This window comes from Natrix helvetica (genome assembly GCF_964273705.1).
Source record: "Natrix helvetica genome assembly, chromosome: 1".
In the NCBI taxonomy this organism is placed as follows: domain Eukaryota; kingdom Metazoa; phylum Chordata; class Lepidosauria; order Squamata; family Natricidae; genus Natrix; species Natrix helvetica.
Window position 1 is genome coordinate 301,128,094 of NC_138548.1, and position 22,648 is coordinate 301,150,741.

Consider the following 22,648-nt stretch of genomic DNA (forward strand, 5'->3'; position numbering starts at 1 on the left):
TTTTTGGCCTCCCGAAACCTTGCTCCTTTGCAAAAATGGCCATGCATAGGCTTTAGGAGGTTTCCAGGGTGATCCTGAGGGCTGGGGAGGGCAGAAATGAGTGAAAAATGGGCCATTTTTTGCTTGCTTTTGCCCCCCAGCCCTCAGAAGCATAAGCCTCCTAAAGGCTATGCATGCCCTTTTTTTGACAAAAAACCAGGCCCATTTTTGTGAAAAACAGGCCATTTTGGGGAGGTCTGCAGAGTGTAAAACCTTTTTTTTTTAATTTGCCTCTTCAAAATCTTGGTGCGTCTTATACTCCCATAAATACGGGTATTTGAGTGTATGTGCGCGCGCGCGTCCACGCACACACACACACACACACACACACACACAGACAGAATTATCCGCAAACACATACCCATTGTTATGAAAGCGCTTTCCTGAAACAACGGGAAATTATCCAATGAGAAGACGTGATAGCAAAACAAAAAACAAATAAGCCTCAGCCTGCACAGGGTTTTGTTAAGATGGCTTAGAATCAAGATGAACAAGAATAGTTTAAATGGAAAGTGCAGAAATGCCCTTCTCTCATTCTCATCTTGTTTCATTTTTTGGCCAGGCTACATGTACAAGTACGGGTCCTGGCACAGTCAGATGTCAGTGTATCCCAGGTTGGACTGGGGATGGAAAAGCTTGTGCTGTGGTAGACAACTGTGTAACAGAGACCAGAGGAGGCTGCCACATCGATGCTGATTGTAATTACATTGGCCCTGGACAGGTACAATATTGTTATTCCCTGCTGTCCTGCTAAAAAGGATCTGTGGTTCTTGGGTTTGTTAACTAATGATGCAGCTTGTGCTTTTTATATGATAGGATCAGATATTTAAAGGGGCTGCAGGCCACAGAGTTAACGTTTTCAACCTCTCCTGAATTGCATTGAATGGAACAATAAAAGTGAGAATTTGTAACTCTTTTAAGAACCCTTGCCTTTTCCCAGGATCACATGATTGTACTCTGTTGCACAATTCCAGGAAAAGACTGGTTTGGTCTAATTCCCCCAAAGGATTACTTGTGGTCACAAAAATGTAGAAGTATAAGTCACTTTAAAAGTTAAAAACTACAGTCGTGAAAATCTAGGTTAAGATTCCAAAAAAAGCAAACAGAAGAGGGCAAAGTCAACAGCCTAATGAAACAAACAAAATGTTAAAACAGCTGTGATTTGTGTGCAGATGTGTAGTTACTTACCAAGCACATCTAAATTGTGGTATATTAAAGTAACCAAAATCTCTTTACAATCCACAAGGCATGTCACAACCTCTGAGCACCTCTAATGTTTGGAAATTGAAATTTGAAAAATGTGACCTGCCCTACAAGTAGGCAGCCGAGAGACAATACAATATTCAAGTCTGTTTGGGTTTAGGCTATGGGAATGATCAACTGCATAAGGCCACGAGAAGCAAACACTGCTTCTGACAAGTGGCTGGTTTCAATTAGGGAAGTTTAATACTACAGAGTTTAATACTAGAGAATGACACATGCTGGTTCTGGTTAAACCTGATGCAACTGCAAGACAATCAAGAAATACTATGTTGGTTTTAACTCATGTGGTGTTTATGCCTCACTCAGCTGGAAAGTTATCCTGGCATGTAGGGCTATATTTGTGTAGATTCCAAGGTAGACTTGATTACATGGGAAGCATGTTGGTTCTTATAGCTTTCCAATATTCTATCGGATGCTACTGCTGTCACCAGAGTTTGCCTAGGTAGATGACTGCACTGGAGAATCTAAACCAGAGTCCTGGGAGAGGGTCCATTCTGAACAAAGGTTGTGCTGGTCTCAATGAATGCAGATGACTCTGAGATCCCCAAATCCACTTCTGTCTTGAGGAGGGTTGTCCTCAGATAGAACTATTGTTGTTATTGACATCCCATAGGAAAGGATGTTGGAAGTTGTAATTTAGAACCGATGGAGGACTGCTGGCTTCCAACCATTATCTACTTTTGCACATGAAAAATCCAGAATACTTCTATTTCTGCTGATTTCAAATTTCAAGTTACAAATATATTAGTTACAGACTTCAATTTTTTCCCCTTCATTTCCAGAAGTTGTTAAACAAAGATTAAAATGAAAAAAAAACTTTTTCTTAGAAAACTTATACTATTGGATAGGAACTAATGTCCCTGATGTTTCCATTTTCAGAGCAGCTGCACGTGCAAGAAAGACCATCAGGGTGATGGTTACGTCTGTGATAAAATTAACCCTTGTTTGATGGACAATGGGGGCTGCCATGCACTGGTAAGACGTGGGAATAATGTAGGGTAGCCTTCCCAGTCTAATACCTTTCAGATGAGTTGCCCTCTAGCTCCCCTGGCTAACAGCCATAATAAGTGTGGTGGCTGTGACACAAATCATTCAACAGTACAAAAGGCACAGAATTGGAACCTAGTTTGACACTGAAACCTGTGGAGTAATCTTTCCAGAATGGTGGAAAGTTCTCCAAAAGACAATGCATTTCGTAAAGCAAATGCATATGTATTCCTATATGTAGGAAAACCAATTACAAAATAGTACATAGTTGGCACAGTTGCATGCAAAAATGCTTGTATCAGAAGCAACACAAAATGTGTTTTTTTAAGAGTTTGAAGATTAAGAGTTAAGATGAGGAAATAAAGACCAAAAGCAACTATGGATGCATTCATTCATAACTGTTCGAATTATTCTGCTCTTACAAAGCAGTATGAAGCAGTTTAGCCTCCAAGCAGAAAAAAAGTGGGTTGCTTTAGCACAGAAACCCAGAAGAAAAAAACTGTGTGTTTAATTTTAAAGGCCTAGCCCCTGACTTGGACCGAGGGCCACAACTGGCTTTGGATGCTATGCGGAGTTGTGTTCCCCAAAGCAGACTCTTGAAGTTGGGGCAAAGAATGCACTTTGATTTTGTTTCATTTACAGTTTTGTTTAATTAAAATGAAATGGAGTTGTGTGATTCTTCCCTAGACATGTCCTGAATAATGGTCACCAGTCCCATTAACATTTGCAATATAGTAACAATTCTTGGATATTCTCTGGGGGCCATACCAAAGATTTGGGGGACGGCACATCATGCTGGGGCTCAGACCACTCTGAACCAGATAGACTGCATTAGGTCTTTAGCATCCTATCTAGGTGATATTGAGTTCTGCCTATTTCCTTTTCTTTACTTTCTTATTGCTGAGAATTATCTTTTCTTTTAACTCATCAGGCTGTGTGCCAGATTCTCAATACTGGGGAAAAAGATTGCCGTTGCCCTTCTGGATACATGGGAGATGGAATTCAATGCTACGGTGATATGATGACGGTAAAAAGATGCATTTCCATTATCTTTCAAGTAGGGGTAGTAAAGTGATATCGTTTATATCAGGCAAGGACCATAACTCAATGGCAGTGGCTCTGCTCTGTCTGCCATCTTTGATATGGCTAAGAAAGACCACTTTGATGGAGTATCTTTCAGACAGTGCAAATATTCGGGACCAACATAAACCTCAAGTGACTTTTCTGATTATGCACAGAACAGCATCTCACTTCTCAAACTCAGCTTTTCGCTTATCATTCCCATTAACAAAAAAAACAAGTTTAGGCAGAAAATATGCCAGGAAAAAGCACTGTTCTGCTCTAGCTTCCTTATTTAAAAGGAAAAAAAATCAGCACTTTCTAGATTTTCCATTCTAAACCGGAAACCACAATGACTAACTTTGTGAGAGACAATGATTTTTCTCACGGCAGTGCAGTGATAGGAGCCTTACACTAATTCATAGTTTGAACATATTATTTTAAGAAATTGAAATAGGATGGCTGAAGTGGGGATTGGAACCTGAATTTCCTCCTTCTGGTTCAACCTCTTGCCCATTATACCAGACTAGAAGTAAGATAATTCTTGGAAGAAAAAGGGAGAGGGCCTCCACAAGACAAGCAAAGAAATTCTCCATATTCTCCAAGGTACCTGAGGGTAGAACAAGAAGCAATGGGTGGAAACTAATCAAGGAGAGAAGCAACTTAGAACTGAGGAGAAACCTCCTGACATTTAGAACAATTAATCAGTGGAACAGCTTGCCTCCAAAAGTTGTGAATGCCCCAACACTGGAAGTCTTTAAGAAGATGTTGGATAGCCATTTGCCTGAAACTATATTGGGTTTCCTGCCTAGGCAGGGGGTTGGACTGGAAGACCTCCAAGGTCCCTTCCAACTCTGCTATTGTATTGTATTGTATTGTATTGTATTGTATTGTATTGTATTGTATTGTATTGTATTGTATTGTATTGTATAAAGGGAGGTCATCTCTGCCCACTCACTCTGCAAGAATGCTTTCTTATTTTATATCAATATAATGCTTAAAAAATGTATCCAAACCATATCTACAGGATAAGATCAGATTAAGTGCAAGCAGAATGACTGTTAGAAGGGGCCTACTAGTCCAATCTCCTGCTGAAGCAGGAGACCCTATAGCAGGGGTGGCGAACAAGTTCGACAAAAAGAGCCAAAATTTTAAACTGTGAGAGTCAGAGAGCCACACCACGCAGTGACCTGCCAAAACAGACAAACACTCACACAAAAGCATATAATTTTAACAATAATATATTAAACACATAATATAACATGCTCAGTCAGGTGTTTTTTGTTATAAATTTTTATAAACCCATTAGAGCTGCTGTATAACTTTTAAATCCATAAATAAGTGGAATCTCTGTCCACCTAACAACCTACAAGATTACTTGATGACCACAACCAGGAATGCCACACTTGCAGTCATTAAACAAAGCAGTCACATATCTCGCTTAATGACTGCTTTGCTCAGTGACGAGATTGTGATTGTAAATCGAGTACAACCTATACATGGGTAAAGCCTGGTCCTAATATTATCTTCCTTTAACCTAATATATGTATTATAATATATATATGAGTTTGGATTATCTTTGATATATATTACAATTACAGGCTGTGAAAAAAACACTCGTAGAATTTTGGGAAATATACTAACCATGGAAATTCAATTAAATGTTTTCTCCTATTTAAAACTCTGCTGCTCCTGAACCCAGAGCTTCAATATGCAACCATTATTATTAATTTGAACAATCATTAGAACCTCACCGGAATCCTGCAGCAACTGTGCTAGACTTTGAAGCATTATTTTTTTGGTTTATCTCAACAGCAGAGGGCGCTGTTGAGATAAACCTGGAAGTACGGTCGACGCGACGACCAGCTCAGAGCTGGTGGAGTGCAAGCAAGCGTCGACCGTACTTCCGGGTTTAGCGCGCGATCTGAGCCACAGCATACTAAATAATGGTAAGAGGCAAAGAGCCTCATTTATTTTGGCCGCGAGCCGCATGCGGCTCGCGAGCCGCGTGTTCGCCACCCCTGCCCTATAGCATTACAGACAAATGGTTGTCTAATCTTGTCTTTAAAACCTCCAGTGTTGAAGCATCCACACCTTCTGGAAGCAAGTCATTCCACTGACTAATTGTTCTCTCTGACAGGAAATTTCTCCTTATTTTTAGGTTGGTTCTTTCCTCAATTAGTTTCCATCCATTGTGTCCTGTTCTGCCAACAAGTGCTTTTCCCCCCCCAAAGGTTGACTTCTTCTTTGTGGCAGCCGCTTAAATACTAGAAAACTCCTATCGTGTCTCTCAGCCCTTCTTTTTGTTACACTAGACATTAAACCATCGAGAGAGATGCTAGTTCTAAGCAGAGATTCAGGCAAAGATTGCTCCTTTGGACCATAAAGTGGATCCAAATTATCTTTTTCTTTTTTTTTTATTGTAAATTTTTTATTGTTTTTTTACAAATGTTTTAGGGGAAAAGGTAAATGGGTGTAGAAAATTTTTGACAGCTACCTCATGCGGGAGGTAGAATTCCCCCCGAATCTCACAACTTTAACCAAAAAGAAAAGAAAAAACATCAAAATTTGAATAAACATTGGCAGCTTTTTGTTTTTACATTCAATCATCAATATATTCAATCATCTTTTGTATCACTTCTGAGAGTTACATTATAACGACAATTGCAAAAATGTTTCAACTCATTTTTGTGATCCGAGTCTTCTAAGTGTTGCGTCCTCCCCCCTGTCTGCTGGCAGAGCCGCGGCCCCTCCCTCTTTCACATCTTGTGTACTGTCCCCTGTTTGATCTAGGAGGGCACTATTTTTTTTAATAAAGGCCTCCGCCTCCGCAACTGTGTTAATTCTAATTCTACTGCCCTCCCAGAAAATTAGCATTCCTTCTGGCAACAAATTATCTTTTTCTATAGTTGCTTTGCCATAAGACAATGTCTCCAGTTCCTTTATCTAAGCGGAAAAGACAGCTATTGTTTTTATATTAAGTTGTTTTTTCCTTGGTAAAGATGTTCTATAAGTAATGATAAAACGTTTGCTCAATTATGTGCCATTAAATTGATGTCAACTCTTAGCAACCCTATATAGATATATTATCTGCCTTCATAATGATAAAAATACAAAACCAGAAATAAAATGAATGTTCCGAAACACGAACGAAGGAGAGAATATGACCAATTTGTCACATTTCCAGCAGCCTTAAAAAGTCCAGTAATGAGGCAAAGCCTTATGGCTGCCTTTCTGTGGGAAAGTTTGTCTTCTGATTTGGCACTATTGGAAGTGAAATGCTAACCAGCGCTTTGGATGGATGAGTGGGTGGATGAAGGAATGACTCTCCCTCTGTTTGTTTTGTTCTTTTATAATCAGTGTTTTTAAAGATACTGTATGCCAATAAGAAAAATATAAAGAAGGGGCATCCAACCTTGGAAACTTTAAGACCTGTGTAGTTCAACTCCCAGAATTTCCCAGCCAGCCATGGGGAATTGAAAGTGTTAAAATTGATAAAAATTGGACACCCTGATATAAAATGTAAAAAATGCATATTTAAAATAAAGACAATTAAATGTATTTGTTTATTAAGTCTATATGCCAACCAAGTGCCCCTGGGTGGCTTATATGTGTAACTGTAGCTTCTACTGTTGTACTAGGAAAATATCAGAATTCTCTTTTGGACTGATTGATAGACAAGTTCCCAAGCATTTAACCAACTTTAACTAGATTACATGTATGCTTAAAATTGTCATGTGGTCTGCTTAGCCTTGTATTAGCATATTGTCTTAGTTTATAAGCAAACCATGATTAAATTAAACTTGTTTATCATGCTGCATGAATCATTTTTTCTTTAAGACCCCTAGAATAATGCTTTACAAATTTGTTGCTTTTTCTTTTTCAAGGAGCTGGCAATGAATTACCACTGTTCAAGTTTTTATCATTTGATGACGGTGAGGATTTTGTGTGGTTGAGTGCTATTTTAACATTTCTGAAACAAGACAACATCGAAATGGTTTAAGTATATTGTTCCATCAGTAGAAAAAAATCTATTTACATTTTAAAGTAAGAATTTTATCTTTAAAATGGCCTTTTAAGTTTTTGACAGAAAGGGCTCTCTAAGCAAAACTTCATATAAATCTGTTCAAAAGCTGGAGCTCATTGCAACTGATTTATGAATAAAGAATTTCAGCCTATGCAATTAGGGTAGTGGCTTAGAGAATCGAAACACCGATGTTTCAATCTGTTGGGTAATTTTAAAACTACTTTTGCATTTTTTAAATTTTTGAGTTTGTTGGTGATCAGATGATACACATATTTTAATGAGGCCTTTGCTTGAGAAAAATGAGCTTGCTCTGGAAGGGTTAACTATCTTTTGATGATTGTGCAGATTAGTCTTTGGATCAGAAAAGATGCTAAAGCCGCTCTATTGTCTCTACATCAGAGATGGTTTGTTCCCAGTTCGGCCCGGATTGGGCAAACCAGTAGTGGTGGCGGTGGGAGGCTCACCTACCCACCCAGACACTTCTGCGCATGTGCATGCATTGCACACGCATGAAGACAGGTAGTAAAAAAAATGGAAACCCACCACTGCTCTACCTACTATGATTTGTAAAGTAAAATAGTTTTGTACTACAAAATGCTGGGACTCTAGGCATCAGATTCCACTGATTTCAGAAATTTCATTGAAGAGGCTGGTAGTGATTTGCATATTGAATTCCATGCCTGGTAAACTAAACACAGAAGTAGCTAGCAATAATGCCTGTACATGTTGTCTTGCTTTGATCAAAAGAAATCCCTCTTCAGGATACCCAGAGGAGCCAATTTGACTGTTCTGGTGCCAATGAAAGAAGCTGTCTCTAATTTCAGCAAGGGTAGAAACTCATTCTGGCTGGAGTCCAACATGCTACCATCTCTTATCAGGTACTGTTGTCCATGCTTGTCAGAATCATAATTGGTATAAGTAAGTAAACCTAAGTTTTCGCTTGATTTAGTGAAATCTACTCAGGCCTGATCTGTGCCAGAGGCCAGGTTTGGCATATGATGGGGTTGCTTCAAATGTTTTATAATGGGCTGTGCAGCATAGTTTTCAGTATATTCACCTTGGTTTTTGAGTATCAGTTTTTTCAGCTTCCAAGAATGAGTGTTCAATGATTGCTAAAATACATACTTTAGTGGGGTGCCTGTGATGATCTAAAGAGGTAGGTATGTTTAGTAGAATTAGACATTTTTGAAATTTGAAACACTTGCCTTTCCAGAGGAGACAATGCAAGAAGATGGACTTTTCCAATATGAAGTTGTTTCCTTTCACATGAATACAAAACTCTTAGGGCAACTCTACATTTTACCTAGCAAAACATGATTTCATTTATCCAATATACTTATTCATAAGTATGCATCACATTTTTCTTGACCCAGATGTATATTCCCATATGCATCCCATCTATAACTTTTTAAAAAAGAAATATGGTTATATACTTATCAATGCATAGGAATGAAAACATACACATCAATGCATTAGAATATCAAGTTTAACTTCCTTATCTTTAGAATGTCCTCTAACATTTTCTGATTGGACATTACTAAATGTCCAAACTGAAGAAAGGTTGTGAGATAAAGTTGATTTGAAGACAGAAAGAAAATGTATTTCTCCTTTAGCGAGAATGTTATTTTTTTTTAAATGAAAAATATCCCAAAAAATAAATTATACACAGCACAGCTATTAGCAGGCATTGATGCCATGTGCTAATATATAAATTCTAAATTTTGGACTAATCTCATACCAACAAGGCTGCCTGCAAAGTGTGGTTAAGAAAGGCAAAGTTGATCAAAGCTTTGCCTAATTTTGCGAGTAAAAAAAACCCCTTTAAAATAGTTTTGATCACACTATCATAGCAAAATGTCTTCAAGGAAAAACAAAGGAAGTCCAGTTGCCTTTTGAAAAGCATCTTTGATTGCTTTTGGTTATGTTTGAGACAACCATGACCTGGATGACTGAGAAACTCCATAGATAGGATGACTGATGAATTGTCCTTTTGATAGACTCTCCCGACACATTTGAAAGATGCAATGCTTTTTTTCCTAAGTGAAGATGTTCTCTTGGCTTTAACCATCCGATTGTAGTTTTGTTAATATTTTTTTCCTACCGTAGGTCTCATATTCTCCAGGGTTCCTTCACAATTGAGCAACTCAAGACATATGTTGGCCAAGAACTCCCCACTCTCAATCCAGACGTCAAGTGGGAAATAAAGAGCAATAATAGCGTAAGCTCGTAGGTTAAACACATTATTTCCAATAGCAAAATTAGAGAGATATTATTGAAATGTGCTGACACCACTTTTAAACTAAAGAAATTGTGCCCTAAGGAATGTAGAACCAATAGAAATCTGCAGGCTCACGTTTTTTATTTGAGAAATGTTAATCATACCATGTGTACAAAGGCCTGTAGTGACTTTCAAGATTAAAATGGAGCATTTTGATAAACCTTTCCCATCCTGTTGTTCTCCAGATGTGCTTGAATGCATAATTAGAGCCACTGCAGCTTGACAAATTCAGAAGATGACAAATTAGAAAAGATATATTCAATCCTAAGAAGCGATCCTACATAAAGGTTTCCAAGTCAGCCCTGTACCCCAATTAGAGCACAAAAGTGTTTTGATGTAAATGTAATAGGATTGGTTATACTTTAATTTTAATGGGACTAATTTGAAGGACTATCTTTTCCTGACCACATCTACTTGACCCACCAGACTGGGAAGGCATGGAATGCTACAGTCTCCTTCCCTATGGAGGTCCATCTAAGGCAGTGGTGTCATTTTTGCAGGCTGCAGGTCAGATGCGTCATGTGCCAGCCACGCCCACCCCCAGTTTAGCGAAGGGGGGGAAGTCACATGATACATCATGTGATGGCAACATGACACTGCGAATTTGATCTAGGGGGACTAAGAAGAAGAGCCTTCTTCATGATAGTTCTCTCCCTGTGGAACATCATCCCATCAGAGATAAGTTTGACCACAGCTTTGACACTCTTTTGCAAGGCCCGAAAGACCTGGTTTTGCCCATGAGCTCCACCTATCCAGAGTGGGTGGAGCCCATCAAATGGCTTGTTTGATTATTGTCACTTGGGGGGAGGATGTTTTATTATTTTTCTATTGATTTTACAATGTTGTAAGCTGCCCAGAGTCACTGCGAGTGAGTTGGATGGCCATATAATTTTTCCTAAATAAAAAATAGTAACAATTCAGAGTTAATATCTGCAAATATTTTATTTTCAGGAAATAGCTATTCAGAATGCCAGCATTATGTGGGAAATTCCTGCTGTTAATGGCAGTATTTATCTCATCAGTAAGGTAGGTTGATTAGATTGGCCTGGATCTTTGTCTTTTTTGTTGTTGTTGTTCGGGTGGGAATAGCGGGATTTATGAGATATGAGTTAAGCATATCTCATTTATTGGTCTTCCATTAAACAGAAGCAACAATGTCACCAAAGTATTTAGAAGAATCCTCTAAAATTTAATTTTTCTCCTCTCAATAGCACCCTATTTATGCTATTATTTATAACTCTGAGATGAATAAAGTCAAGTAATTGGTCTTCCTCTTTTCACATTTCTTTTGATCAGGTTCTGGTACCATTTGTCAAGCTCCCACCTGGTCTGCAGGAGCAGCTAAACACCGTGCCCTCCTTCTGGCAGTTCAAAGAGCTATTGGAGGTAAAGTCCTCAGCAGAAAGACCATCATCTTCATCATCATTTTAGCCATTGTCTATCCATTGGAGGACGAAGGCCTTTTCTGCATGTTTCCAACCAATGCAGTTCTGAGCTTTCTTTTGCCAGTTGGGCCTGCAATACTTGCTGATGTTCACGATCCAACTTGTTTTAGGTCTCTTTTATGGACCTTTTGTGCTTTTTGTCAAGTGTGATCCATTCTGTGACTGCATTGCTCCACCTGTCATCAGTTCTTCTTGCTATGTGACAAGCTTATTTCTTCTTTCAATTATTTTAATCTCTTGATTATATTGTATACAGGTCTTTCTATTTTTTTTTTAACAAAATTTTTAATTGGTTTTACAAAATTTTTAGGAAGAAGGGTAATGGGTAAATTACAAATTATGACAGCTACATTATGCAGGAAATGGCACTCCCCCCGGTTCTCATAACTTTCACTTGTTAATACATTAAGTAAGATACTACTTAACAATTTTTGACAGCATATTTTTACCTTATATCTTCCAATAATTTCAATCTATTTTATATCCAACAGAAAAAAATTCCCTGTATCAGCAATTGCATTATTTTTCTAACTCACTTTTGTGATCTAAGTTTTCTCGATGTTGCCTCTTCCCCCCCCACCAGCAAGGTTCCGGCACCTCTCGTGTCTTGTCTGTCTTGTGTAGTGTCATCAGCTTTATCTAGGAGAGCTTTGTTTTTTTCTATGAAGGCCTCCACCTCCATAGTTGTATTAATTCTGATTCTACTGCCCTCCCAGAATACCAGCATGCCTTCTGGCAGCAGCCACCGGAACCAAACCCCTTTCTCGAATAGTCTCTTCACTAAAAGCGAATATTTTTTCCTTTTATCTCTAACTTTCTTTGGGATTTGTTTCAGGATGACTATCTCTCTATCCTTGTATTTTAACATTTGCCCCCTTTGTGCACTCAGAATCTCATCTCTTGTAGTCTTTCTAAGAAATGTAATGTGAACCTCTCTTGGAACATTGTGTGTTCTAGCATAAGCTGAATTAACTCTATAGACCAGGTCAATATCCCATCCCAACTGCTGTCTGTCTTTTCTAATATATTCAGCGAGTAAGTTTGTCATAATCTCCCTCAAATCTTCATCATCAGCCTCAATTACATTTTGAAATCTAAGGAAAAAAGACATCCTTTCAAATTCCATTTTTATCTGATGGTTCTCAAGTTCTTGGTTTCCTCTCTGGACCCCCCCTCACCTCCCCCCTCATCTCAGCCATCCCCTCCTCCAAAAGTTCCAGTCTCTGTGAGTTTTGAGCCGTTCGGTTTTGGTTCTCTCTGAGCTGTTCATTCATTTCTTTCAGTTGATTTTTCAATTCCTCCTGCCCCTTTAAGATCTTTTGAAGCAACTGCTGGGTTAGGTCCTCCTCAGGGGCTTTTTGTAGTAGAGATGTTAATGTCTGTTGTCCATTGGGGCTGGACGTTGAGGATGTTGGAGCAGAGCCAGCAAAGCCTGGTTTCCCAGGTGGGGGTCCTTTCGGTGCCATTTTAGTAAAGAGAAACTCAGAGATGTCTATGTCCATAGGATGAAATGGCAACTATGAACAGGGTATAGCCAAGAGAGATCACGAGGCAGGCAGTCCAGACAATAATAGGGACCTTTTCTATAGTTCAAATCCAGACAATAAAATCCATTATTCCAAGTCCAGGGTATAGTATCTCAAGAGATATTTCTGGGTGTCACGGAGACAAAGACAAAATGCCAGCAATTTCTATGGGTGGAGTCAAGTTTCAAGGTGCATAAAGACAGCAGAAGTGTGCCATCTTGCCTTGCCAGCACGGGATCAGAAGGCAACAAACCAAAAGTTTTCAAAGTTTTCAAAAAGAACAGATCATCACTTCTCTTTCACAATTGCAGCAGGGTATTCATCTGCTTGCTTGCTATGAGTGTGATTTCATTCTAAAGCTCTCCCCCTTCTCCTCCAAGGGCAGAGAGCAGTCCAAAGCCGCTTATCCAAGGGGGGGGGGAAATCCCCCTCCCTCCAATCGCACTTCCCAGGAACCGATTGAAAGTCTTTAAAAAGCTGTCAATCCTTCATTAAACAATCAAAGAGGGAGTCGGGGAGCATTTACATCTCACCACATCATAGCTGCAGCCTTCAGATCGTCAAATTCATCCAGCAGCCTCGAAGCAAAAGCACACGGAAGCATGGAAGCTCCCCACGCACCCCCTTTCGCCTCCTGGCACCTAGGGCAATGCCAGGAGCCCTCCCGCGACTGCCGCCGATACAGGGGACCCCCAGCTAGCCGCCCCCTCGGCAGGGTGCCCCTACAGGGCTCCCTGTGCCCCCCCGATCGAGGGGGGCCCACCAAGAGCACACAGGGCGAGCGAAACACGCCCGCCGCTCTCAGCAGCCGGAACCGGAAGTCCAGGTCTTTCTATCTTGTCTTGTAATGCCAAATATGTATCATTCCATGGCTCTTTATCTTACAGCTGAAAGATATTGCCCCATATCTCTTAAATAATTCTTTTACGATCGGCTAGAGCAGGGGTGTCAAACTCACGTCATCATGGTGGCATCACGTGATGTATTGGGACTCCCCCCCCTTTGCTAAACCGGGTGTGGGCATGGCCAGACATGACACTTCCGGCCCGTGGGTCAGGAGTTTAACAGCCCTGGGCTAAAGGAAGATCATCTTAATAGGTGATATAATAAAAGACAAAAACTAAGTTTATATATTGATTCACACACTGTAATAGCTGGGTGCAAAGGATTCAGCCCCAAATCAAACTGTCAGGCATGCCTCCATCAATAACCAAGAAAGAGAACTCTCCATTCCATTGTTTTTGGAAATTAAGATATTTTTACTAGTTATGAAAAGATAGCAGCGGAAAAAAAAGCAAGATCTGAGCCAAAAAGGCGCGAACAAATGCTTATCAAATGATTACCCAACCCCCTCTCTCCAACAACCCCACCCCAGTGTCAAATCTGCAACTCCCTAAGGTGTCATGTGGGTTGCATCTTCAAAAGGCATCATCAGGTTGGTATGCGAGACGGTTGGCCTTGACCAGACTCAAACACCGGCCACCAGCATGCACAGAAGATGGTGAGAACAAAACTCCCTTTTCCAAATCTCCTCCAGTACCATATGATTCCCATCCCAAATACCATGCCCCCTACCCTCCCCGTTTCTACGGCGGCTGATAACAAGCAAGCGAAGCAGAGGCTGACACAAACAATTAGAGAAATGAAATCATTTATAATTCATTTTATATTTTTGGATAGCCCATCTTGCTATCCAAAATAGCTTACTACCCAAAATAGTTTGCTATCCCAAGCAACCAAAGGTTTGTTGCTGATACAAACACGCAGTGGATTTTTGTCAGTCTGAATTCTTAACATTAATTTTTCGTTGTTGCTGTTTTCTAGGTATGGAATTGGCAAACTTTATTTATTTATTTATTAATCTATCTATCTGTTTGTTTGTTTATTTATTTATGTAATTTGTTGAACATGTAGAAGTATAAGCATGGACATGAACAAGAATAAGTACAAGTAAATGGGGACAGTACAACAGGGATAGCAGGCATGATCATGCGCTTATGCACACCCTCTTTATTAAAAACAATCTTAACATGGTTTTTTTGTTTGTTTTAGCTATCAACTGCAGTCCTCATTAAGTTGATTGGCTTGCTAATTGTGTTTTTTAAACTTTCAGAGATATCAGTTGGTGAACAAAATTGAGTCATCAGCAAAATATACTATTTTTGTCCCAGGGAATAATTCAATTGAGAAATATTGCCAAGCATCCAATATTACACAACTGGTAAGAGTTTACTTCTTTAAAGAAATAATCCTAATTGCACGCATGTAGAGGTAACTCAATGAGACTTAATTTTTCATTCAATGTGTACATGATCGCACGGTTCTTTGTTTATTTGTGGGAAACAACATATCGAATAAATAAGAGTTTGGATTCAATCTTGAGATAACACATTTGGAATTAACTGTTGTTGGCTGCTTCATGCACCACAAAGCTCCTAGAGGAGGGCATTTAATTAATTTTAAAAGAGGGGTTTCTACCTTATCGCGTATGGTAGCCAACAACCGTTGTGTTCCCAAGAAGACTCATATAAGAGACTGACAGTCAATTCACAGGTTAACTCTGAATTGCCATATGCACAGAAATGCAAGAAACTCTGATATATCTCCAGTGGCTTTCTACTGAAAAATGAGATATGGTTGTAACCATATAATGTAAACATAATTGAAAATCTCTGTTAATTTAATAATATAACTATAAATGAATACATTATTCACCATCATTTAATAAAATATAGCTCTTATATATCGTTTAAGGCAGGGGTGTCCAAACTTGGGAACTTTAAGACTTGTGGACTTCAACTCCCAGAATTCCCCAGCCAGCTGGCTGGGGAATTCTGGGAGTTGAAGTCCACAAGTCTTAAAGTTCCCAAGTTTGGACACCCCTGGTTTAAGGACTTGGTTTAAGATTGGTGTCCTTTGGGTATCAGTATGTTCTAGGTATAACAATGAAAGTAAATTAGCATTTCTACTTCTTAAGTTCACTGGCTTTGGCAACATGCTGAACTTTTTCTTACATTCTACAACTCTTCACATAAGAATGTTGCTATTTCTGAGGCTTGCAATGGCAATATTTTTCTTCCGCTAATCAAGATGAACTTGATATGGTTGAGTATGGCAAAGCAACAGCCTTGTTAAAGGCCAATCTGCAGTTCAGTCATTAGAGATGTAAAGAAAATGACTCTTCTGAAGATTGTGACCAAGATATTTGGACGGATAAATTGAAGAATGGCTTATTGCTATGCATCTTCTCTTTAAAGTTTCTATTCCACTTGCTGTTATCTTGTTGATTCTAATACTTGTCTTTGAATATTTGGTTTTTTGTGTATTCCAGGATAATGACACCATGCAGTATCATGTTGTAATTGGGGATAAGCTGTTTTTGAAAGACCTGAAGAGCGGAGTGCACAGAAACACAATGTTAGGATTCTCCAATTGGCTCATGTTTTCTAACATACTCAATAAGGTGAGAATGCGCTACAAGTTACACTTCACTTCTACAGTGTGTAGTTTAACAAGGAATGTCTAAAATATAAAATTTTAGAAGCAAACAAAGTAATAGCCAAAAGCCAACATGGATTTGTCAAAAACAGATCATGCCAGACTAATCTTATTGCATTCTTTGACAAAGTGACAAAATTAGTGGACCAGAGGAATGCCGTCGATATAGCTTACTTGGACTTCAGTAAGGCTTTTGATAAGGTAGACCATAACCTACTACTAGATAAAGTAGAAGAATGTGGGTTAGACAGCATCACCACCAGATGGATTCATAACCGGCTGAGCAACTGCACTCAACGTGTAGTCCTCAATGGAACTGCATCTACATGGAGGGAGGTATGCAGTGGAGTACCCCAAGGCTCTGTTTTGGGCCCAGTACTCTTCAACACCTTCATCAATGATTTGGATGAGGGAATAAATGGGGAACTCATCAAATTTGCAGATGACACCAAGCTGGCAGGAACAGCCAACACTCCAGAAGATAGGCTTAAGATACAGAAGGATCTTGACAAACTTGAACATTGGGCACTATCTAATAAAATGAAATTCAATAGCGAAAAGAGTAAGGTTCTACATTTAGGCAACAAAAACGAAATGCACAGGTACAGTATAGGTGGTACCTTGCTCAACAGTAGTAATTGTGAAAGGGATCTTGGAGTCCTAGTGGACAACCATGTAAATATGAGCCAGCAGTGTGCAACAGCTGCCAAAAAAGCCAACACAGTTCTAGGCTGCATAAACAGAGGGATAGAATCAAGATCACCTGAAGTGTTAATAACACTTTATAATGCTTTGGTAAGGCCACACTTGGAATACTGCATTCAGTTCTGGTCGCCACAATGTAGAAAAGATGTAGAGACTCTAGAAAGAGTGCAGAGAAGAGCAACAAAGATGATTAGGGGACTGGAGACTAAAACATATGAAGAACGGTTGCAGGAACTGTGTATGTCTAGTTTAATAGAAAGAAGGACTAGGGGAGACATGATAGCAGTGTTCCAATATTTCAGGGGTGGCCACAAAGAAGAGGGAGTCAAAGTATTTTCGAAGGCACCTGAGGGTAGAACAAGAGCAATGGGTGGAAACTAATCAAGGAGAGAAGCAACTTAGAACTGAGGAGAATCTTCCTGACAGTTAGAACAATTAATCAGTAGAACAGCTTGCCTCCAGAAGTTGTGAATGCCCCAACACTGGAAGTCTTTAAGAAGATGTTGGATAGCCATTTGTCTGAAACGGTATAGGGTTTCCTGCCTAGACAGGGGGTTGGACTAGAAGACCTCCAAAGTCCTTTCCAACTCTGCTATTGTATTGTATTGTAAATATTAACCATACCTTTCAAATAGTAAATTTGGGTGCATATTATGGCTGCAATCCTAAAATGTTTTATGTATTTGTTTTACATATTTTATTTACTGTATATATGAAACTTATTCAATTACCTCTGTAACATAAATTGAAAGATCCCAGAGTTCTGATTTGTAAATTGACATACACAGATTAAAAACCAACAGTTAAGTTCATTGGTTTTGATTGGGCTTCACTGAGAATGCTATATTGGCTGAAGAACATTTTATAATGCTTTCTGGATAATTATGCTTTGAGCCATACTTCATTTTGCATCCCTTTTTTTAAATTGCAGACATATGTAAACAGAATCCTTTTGGATGGTCCATTTGTTGAAACAAGAAATGGAATGTTGATTGGGGTTTCTCAAGTTCTACTGATTCACAAAAACCGTTGCACTACCAATACCACCACTGTACAAAAGGTAAGGCTTAGAGACTGTCTTTCTTCATTATGAGTACTAGTTGTTTTCTACTATTTTATTTGACACTTATGGATACACTGATTGTCTCAGCCCTCCACCCACACTCTTTTTCTACTTAAAATTTGAAATCTTGCAACTTTCAGGAACAATTAAGCTGGCATCAGTAGGTTTCCTCAAAGCATTTGATGTCATTTTATCTATCTATCTATCTATCTATCTATCTATCTATCTATCTATCTATCTATCTATCTATCATCTATCATCTATCTATCTATCTATCTATCTATCATCTATCTATCTATCTATCTATCATCTATCTATCTATCTATCTATCTATCTATCTATCTATCTATCTATCTATCTATCTATCAATGAATCAATCAATCAATCTTCTTAACCAGCCATCTCCCTTACAAAAGGACTCTATATCATGCACAAATTACTCAATACAATACAACATTAAAACCTGAATAATTAAAAATTAAAAATGTATACATGACCCTAGTGAGGATTTTATCAATATTGTAAAAATGACAAAACTTAGTGTTAGCATTTTGTTTTTACAGCAGCAGTTATCCTAACAAAAACAATCGAATATGGTCATGATTTTATAGACCTAATGCATCCTGGCAGGTTCAGACCCCAAATATAGATTTTAAAACCTCAGTAAAGAGTGATTGGTTTATTAAGATAAAAAAAGGTCTATGACATTGAAATGAATAAATCTTGATGTGGGAATAGCAACAGGTTTAGATCAGGAGTGGATCGCTGCCGGTGTTACTGCTGGTTCGCTTTGCTCACGCATGCGCCCACCGTGCGTTTCTTGCACATGCGCAGTTGGCTGTAAATTGTTCTGCACATGCGCAGAACATTATAAAATGACAAAAAAACATGCCGGCAACGGCATGGGCAACCCAGTCCCTACCAGTTCAGTGACCCAGTCCCAATTGCCATTACCAGTTCTCCCAAACCGGTGCAAACTGGTGGCAATCCACCTCTGGTTCAGATAAGGATAGAGAGCCAACCTGGTGTAGTGGTTAAAATGAAACCAGAAGTATGTGCCTTCTAAAGCCAACTTGGGCTTCGTATTTCTGCTATCACAAAATATGAAAAATAACAACCAGATTGTGAGTAATGTGGGCTTTTGTTGTGTTGTGATTTGTTACCCCTCTGCAATTGATGCTAATATTTTTCCATGATCTGAAATATCTACTAATTATCCTTTTTCTCCTGTATGCCAGTCAAGATGTGCTAAATGCAACAAAAAGATCAAGTGCCCAGCAGGATCAGTGCTTGCAGTAAGTATTGCTTTATTACATTTGATACATTTTTTTCTCTCAAGGGTGTCACCTGAAAGCTTTGCAGAACGAGCAGCCCTGATGCAGAATTTTGGAGCTAATGATGGTTATTGTGAGAAGGTACAAAAATGTTAAAATAAAGTATGATAAAGTAAATGTTGACTTCAACAATCATTTTGTCACATGTGCTATTTTGAGAGTCTGAAATAAATATAGAACAAGATTTTCCACGAAGGTGCCTCTTTGGGTTTCTCCACAGGAAGCTTTTTTAAGAAAAGAAATAGTGACAAGCTAAACTGGTGGACTTATGGTAAAATAATATCTTTTAACTTGGATGAGCCCTACTCTCAAATCTAAGGAGGAGCTAGAATCAGAAGGCCATGTCTGTCATTGGTTTACATATCTTCAATTGAAAGGAAGATTTCAATTAAATAAAAATAATCCTCGAGTTAACTTTGTTAAAAATGAACTGGATACTCTACTGTGTGGTAGTCAGGGATGGGTTGCTCCCGGTTCTTCCCAGTTCAGCTGAACCAGTAGTGGAATTCAGGCCTGGATTGCAGAACTGGCGGCAACAAAGGCCTGCCCTGCCCCCGAACAGGTTCCCTCACCGCCCCGGGCAGTCGCCATTTTTGTTTTTTAGTGACTGCACGTGTGCAGTTCACTGTAAATTGTTCTGCGCATATGCAAAGAACAATTTACATTGAACAGCGTGCAAGCGCAGCATGCATCAGGCCCGCGCGCAGGTTGTGAACCAGTAGTAAAATTGGCAGCAACCCACACCTGGTGGTAGTGATGAACATATTATTGCTAAAGTCTATAAAGTGTTATTGATTTTAAATCTAGAAAATGAACAAGTAAAGCACTGTATGATTCAGTGGTCAAGGAATGTTGGATATAATGTAATGATTGAGCAGTGGGGGAATATGTGGAATAAAAGTTTAAAATTTACATTAAACTATTATTTAAACGAAAATTCCTATAAGATGATGTATCGCTGGTATATAACTTCGGATGATTTGTCAAGAATGTATAAAGGCATCTCAAATGAATGTTGGTAATGTGAATATGAAGAAGAGACACTTAATCATTTATGGTGGATATCTGATAAAGCAAAGAAATATTGGAGTAGGATTCATATCTTAATACAGAAAATTCTTAAAGTGAATATAGAAAGAAAGCCAGAGATTTTTCTTTTGGTTTCAATGGAAAAAGACTTGGGAAAAAAATTGGAACTCTGATGTTATATATGTTGATGGCAGCAAGATTATGCACAGAAATGGAAGGTCACCTCGATTCCCACAATAGATGAATGGCTACAAAAACTGATGGAGTTAGCAGAGATGGATGCATTTGACTGCTTGGATCAAAGGAAAAAAAACCAAATACTTTCATTTCCACTTGGAAACCACTTCTGGGCTTTATGCTTGAGGTGGAAAAAAATGAGACATTGATTTTGGGTTTTACCAGATTTGTTGATTTGTTGTTATAGAAATGGCTCGTTTATACTATTATGGAAAAGTAAAAAGATGAGGTTAGATGTCAATGCCTTATTCTACTGCACCAAAAGGAGTCGGAAGTCAATGGCTTTTCTTTCATTTTCCCCTTGCTTTTCCCCACTATTCATTTCCCTTTTCCCTACTACCGTATTTTTCAGAGTATAAGACACACCTTTTTTCTTCAAGAAAGAGGCTGAAAATCTGGGTGTGTCTTATAAATCGATTTTTGCTTGTTTTTGTCCCCCCTCCCAGGAGCACTCTGCAAGCCCCCCAAGGCTATTCATACCTCTTTTTTTTTTTTTAAAGGGCCCATTTTCATGAAAAACGGGCCATTTTGGGGAAGTTTGCAGAGTCCAAAAACTTTTTTTTTCCTTTTGGAAAGCTCTTTAACTGATTGATGAGAATTACATTGATCAAGTGCTGTGCCAGCAGAAACATCTACCTATCTACTGTATTTCTCTCTATATATATATCCCTCTACCTACCTACACACACTCTCTCCCTATCTACTGTATTTCTCTCTCTCTCTCTCTCTCTCTCTCTCTCTCTATCCCTTTATCTACCTACCTACCTGACTACTCTCTCTCTCCCTACCTACCTACTGTATTTCTCTCTCTTTCTCTCCCTCTCTCTCCCTTTATCTACTTACCTACTTTAAAAAAAAATGCCTCTTCAAAACTTTGGTGCATCTTATACTCCAGTGCGTCTTATACTCCGAAAAATATGGTATTAATTTTTGTATTCTCTTTGTATGCTATATTATAAACTAAATTGTATTGAATTTAAAAATAAAGAGTTAAAATAAAAGTTCTTTCTTCATCATGCCTGAGATGTTATATGTTTGGAATATACTGTATATCTGCTTAACTTTTTTACATCCCCCCCCCTCTTTTAACCGACAGCAAAATCCAGGCCAAGGGAACCTTCCTCACTGTGTATTTAAATCTGGAGGCATGAAATTAGTTGGATGCTACTTTACCTGCGTCAAAGTTTCCCTAGTAAGTCATCTCTATTGATTAGATATCCATACATCTGTCAAATATGCAGGTCTTCCCTATGTAATTATTTTCTTCTGGCTGGCCAAGAAGTGTTTATTTCTTTATTAAGGGACTGAGTTCAGTTTCTCACTCATAATCTGAGCAAATACGTAACTGACTACCCTGCTGATGCATAGAAGTATATTGATATTACTGGTGTCATATCAGAAATGATAAGGAAGAAGATGCTATTATGATACCATTTCAAGCCCTAAGCAATATAAATTTTTGAACATGACATTAATTTATTTGAAGATTTTATGTGGCCATCTAATCAATCAATCGGAATAGAGCTGGAAGGGACCTTAGAGGTCTTCTAGTCCAACCCCCAGCTCAAGCAGGAGACCCCATACCATTTCAGACAGGTGGCTGTCCAGTCTTTCCTTAAAGACCTCCAGTGATGAAGCCCGTACAACCTCTGAAGGCGAACGGTTCCACTAGTTACCTGTTAGGAAGTTTCTCCTTAATTTCAAGTTACTTCTCCTTGAATAGTTTCCATCCATTGTTTCTTGTCTTGCCTTCTGGTGCTTTAGAAAATAAGCTGATCCTGTCTTCTTTGTGCAGCCCCTCAAATATTGGAACACTGCTATCAAAGCCCTTCTTTTCACTAGACAGGTCATACCCAATTCCTGCCACCATTCTTCAGATATTTTAGTCTCCAGGCCCTTAAACAGTTGCCCTTCTTTTATCTTTTCTCCAAAGTCTCAACATCTTTTTTGTAATGTGGTGACCAAAAACTAGATGCAGTATTCCAGATCTGGTCTTCCTAAGGATTTATAAAGCAATACTAATACTTGATGTGATTGTGATTCTATGCCTCTGGTCAACTCAAATGTTGTGGCTTGCAAGGAAGAATCAAAATAAAGAGACACTCAGCAGTAATCCTTACTTACTTACATTTTTTTTCCTGCTCTGACTATCAATCCG

At 38.8% G+C, this 22,648-nt stretch overlaps 1 protein-coding gene across 1 annotated transcript in view; it reads left to right on the top strand.

Annotated features, from left to right (window-relative positions):
- The window catches only part of STAB1 (stabilin 1), a 122,749-nt gene that overhangs the window by 47,289 nt on the left and 52,812 nt on the right, over nucleotides 1–22,648 (top strand). Inside the window, exons 25-37 of the mRNA XM_081948824.1 lie at nucleotides 602–760; nucleotides 2,182–2,277; nucleotides 3,221–3,316; nucleotides 7,236–7,283; nucleotides 8,123–8,253; nucleotides 9,482–9,593; nucleotides 10,605–10,679; nucleotides 10,950–11,039; nucleotides 14,738–14,845; nucleotides 15,956–16,087; nucleotides 17,759–17,887; nucleotides 19,129–19,185; nucleotides 21,587–21,682. Of these exons, the coding sequence (XP_081804950.1) occupies nucleotides 602–760; nucleotides 2,182–2,277; nucleotides 3,221–3,316; nucleotides 7,236–7,283; nucleotides 8,123–8,253; nucleotides 9,482–9,593; nucleotides 10,605–10,679; nucleotides 10,950–11,039; nucleotides 14,738–14,845; nucleotides 15,956–16,087; nucleotides 17,759–17,887; nucleotides 19,129–19,185; nucleotides 21,587–21,682 (1,329 nt within the window). The remainder of the gene's footprint in view (nucleotides 1–601; nucleotides 761–2,181; nucleotides 2,278–3,220; nucleotides 3,317–7,235; nucleotides 7,284–8,122; nucleotides 8,254–9,481; nucleotides 9,594–10,604; nucleotides 10,680–10,949; nucleotides 11,040–14,737; nucleotides 14,846–15,955; nucleotides 16,088–17,758; nucleotides 17,888–19,128; nucleotides 19,186–21,586; nucleotides 21,683–22,648) is intronic.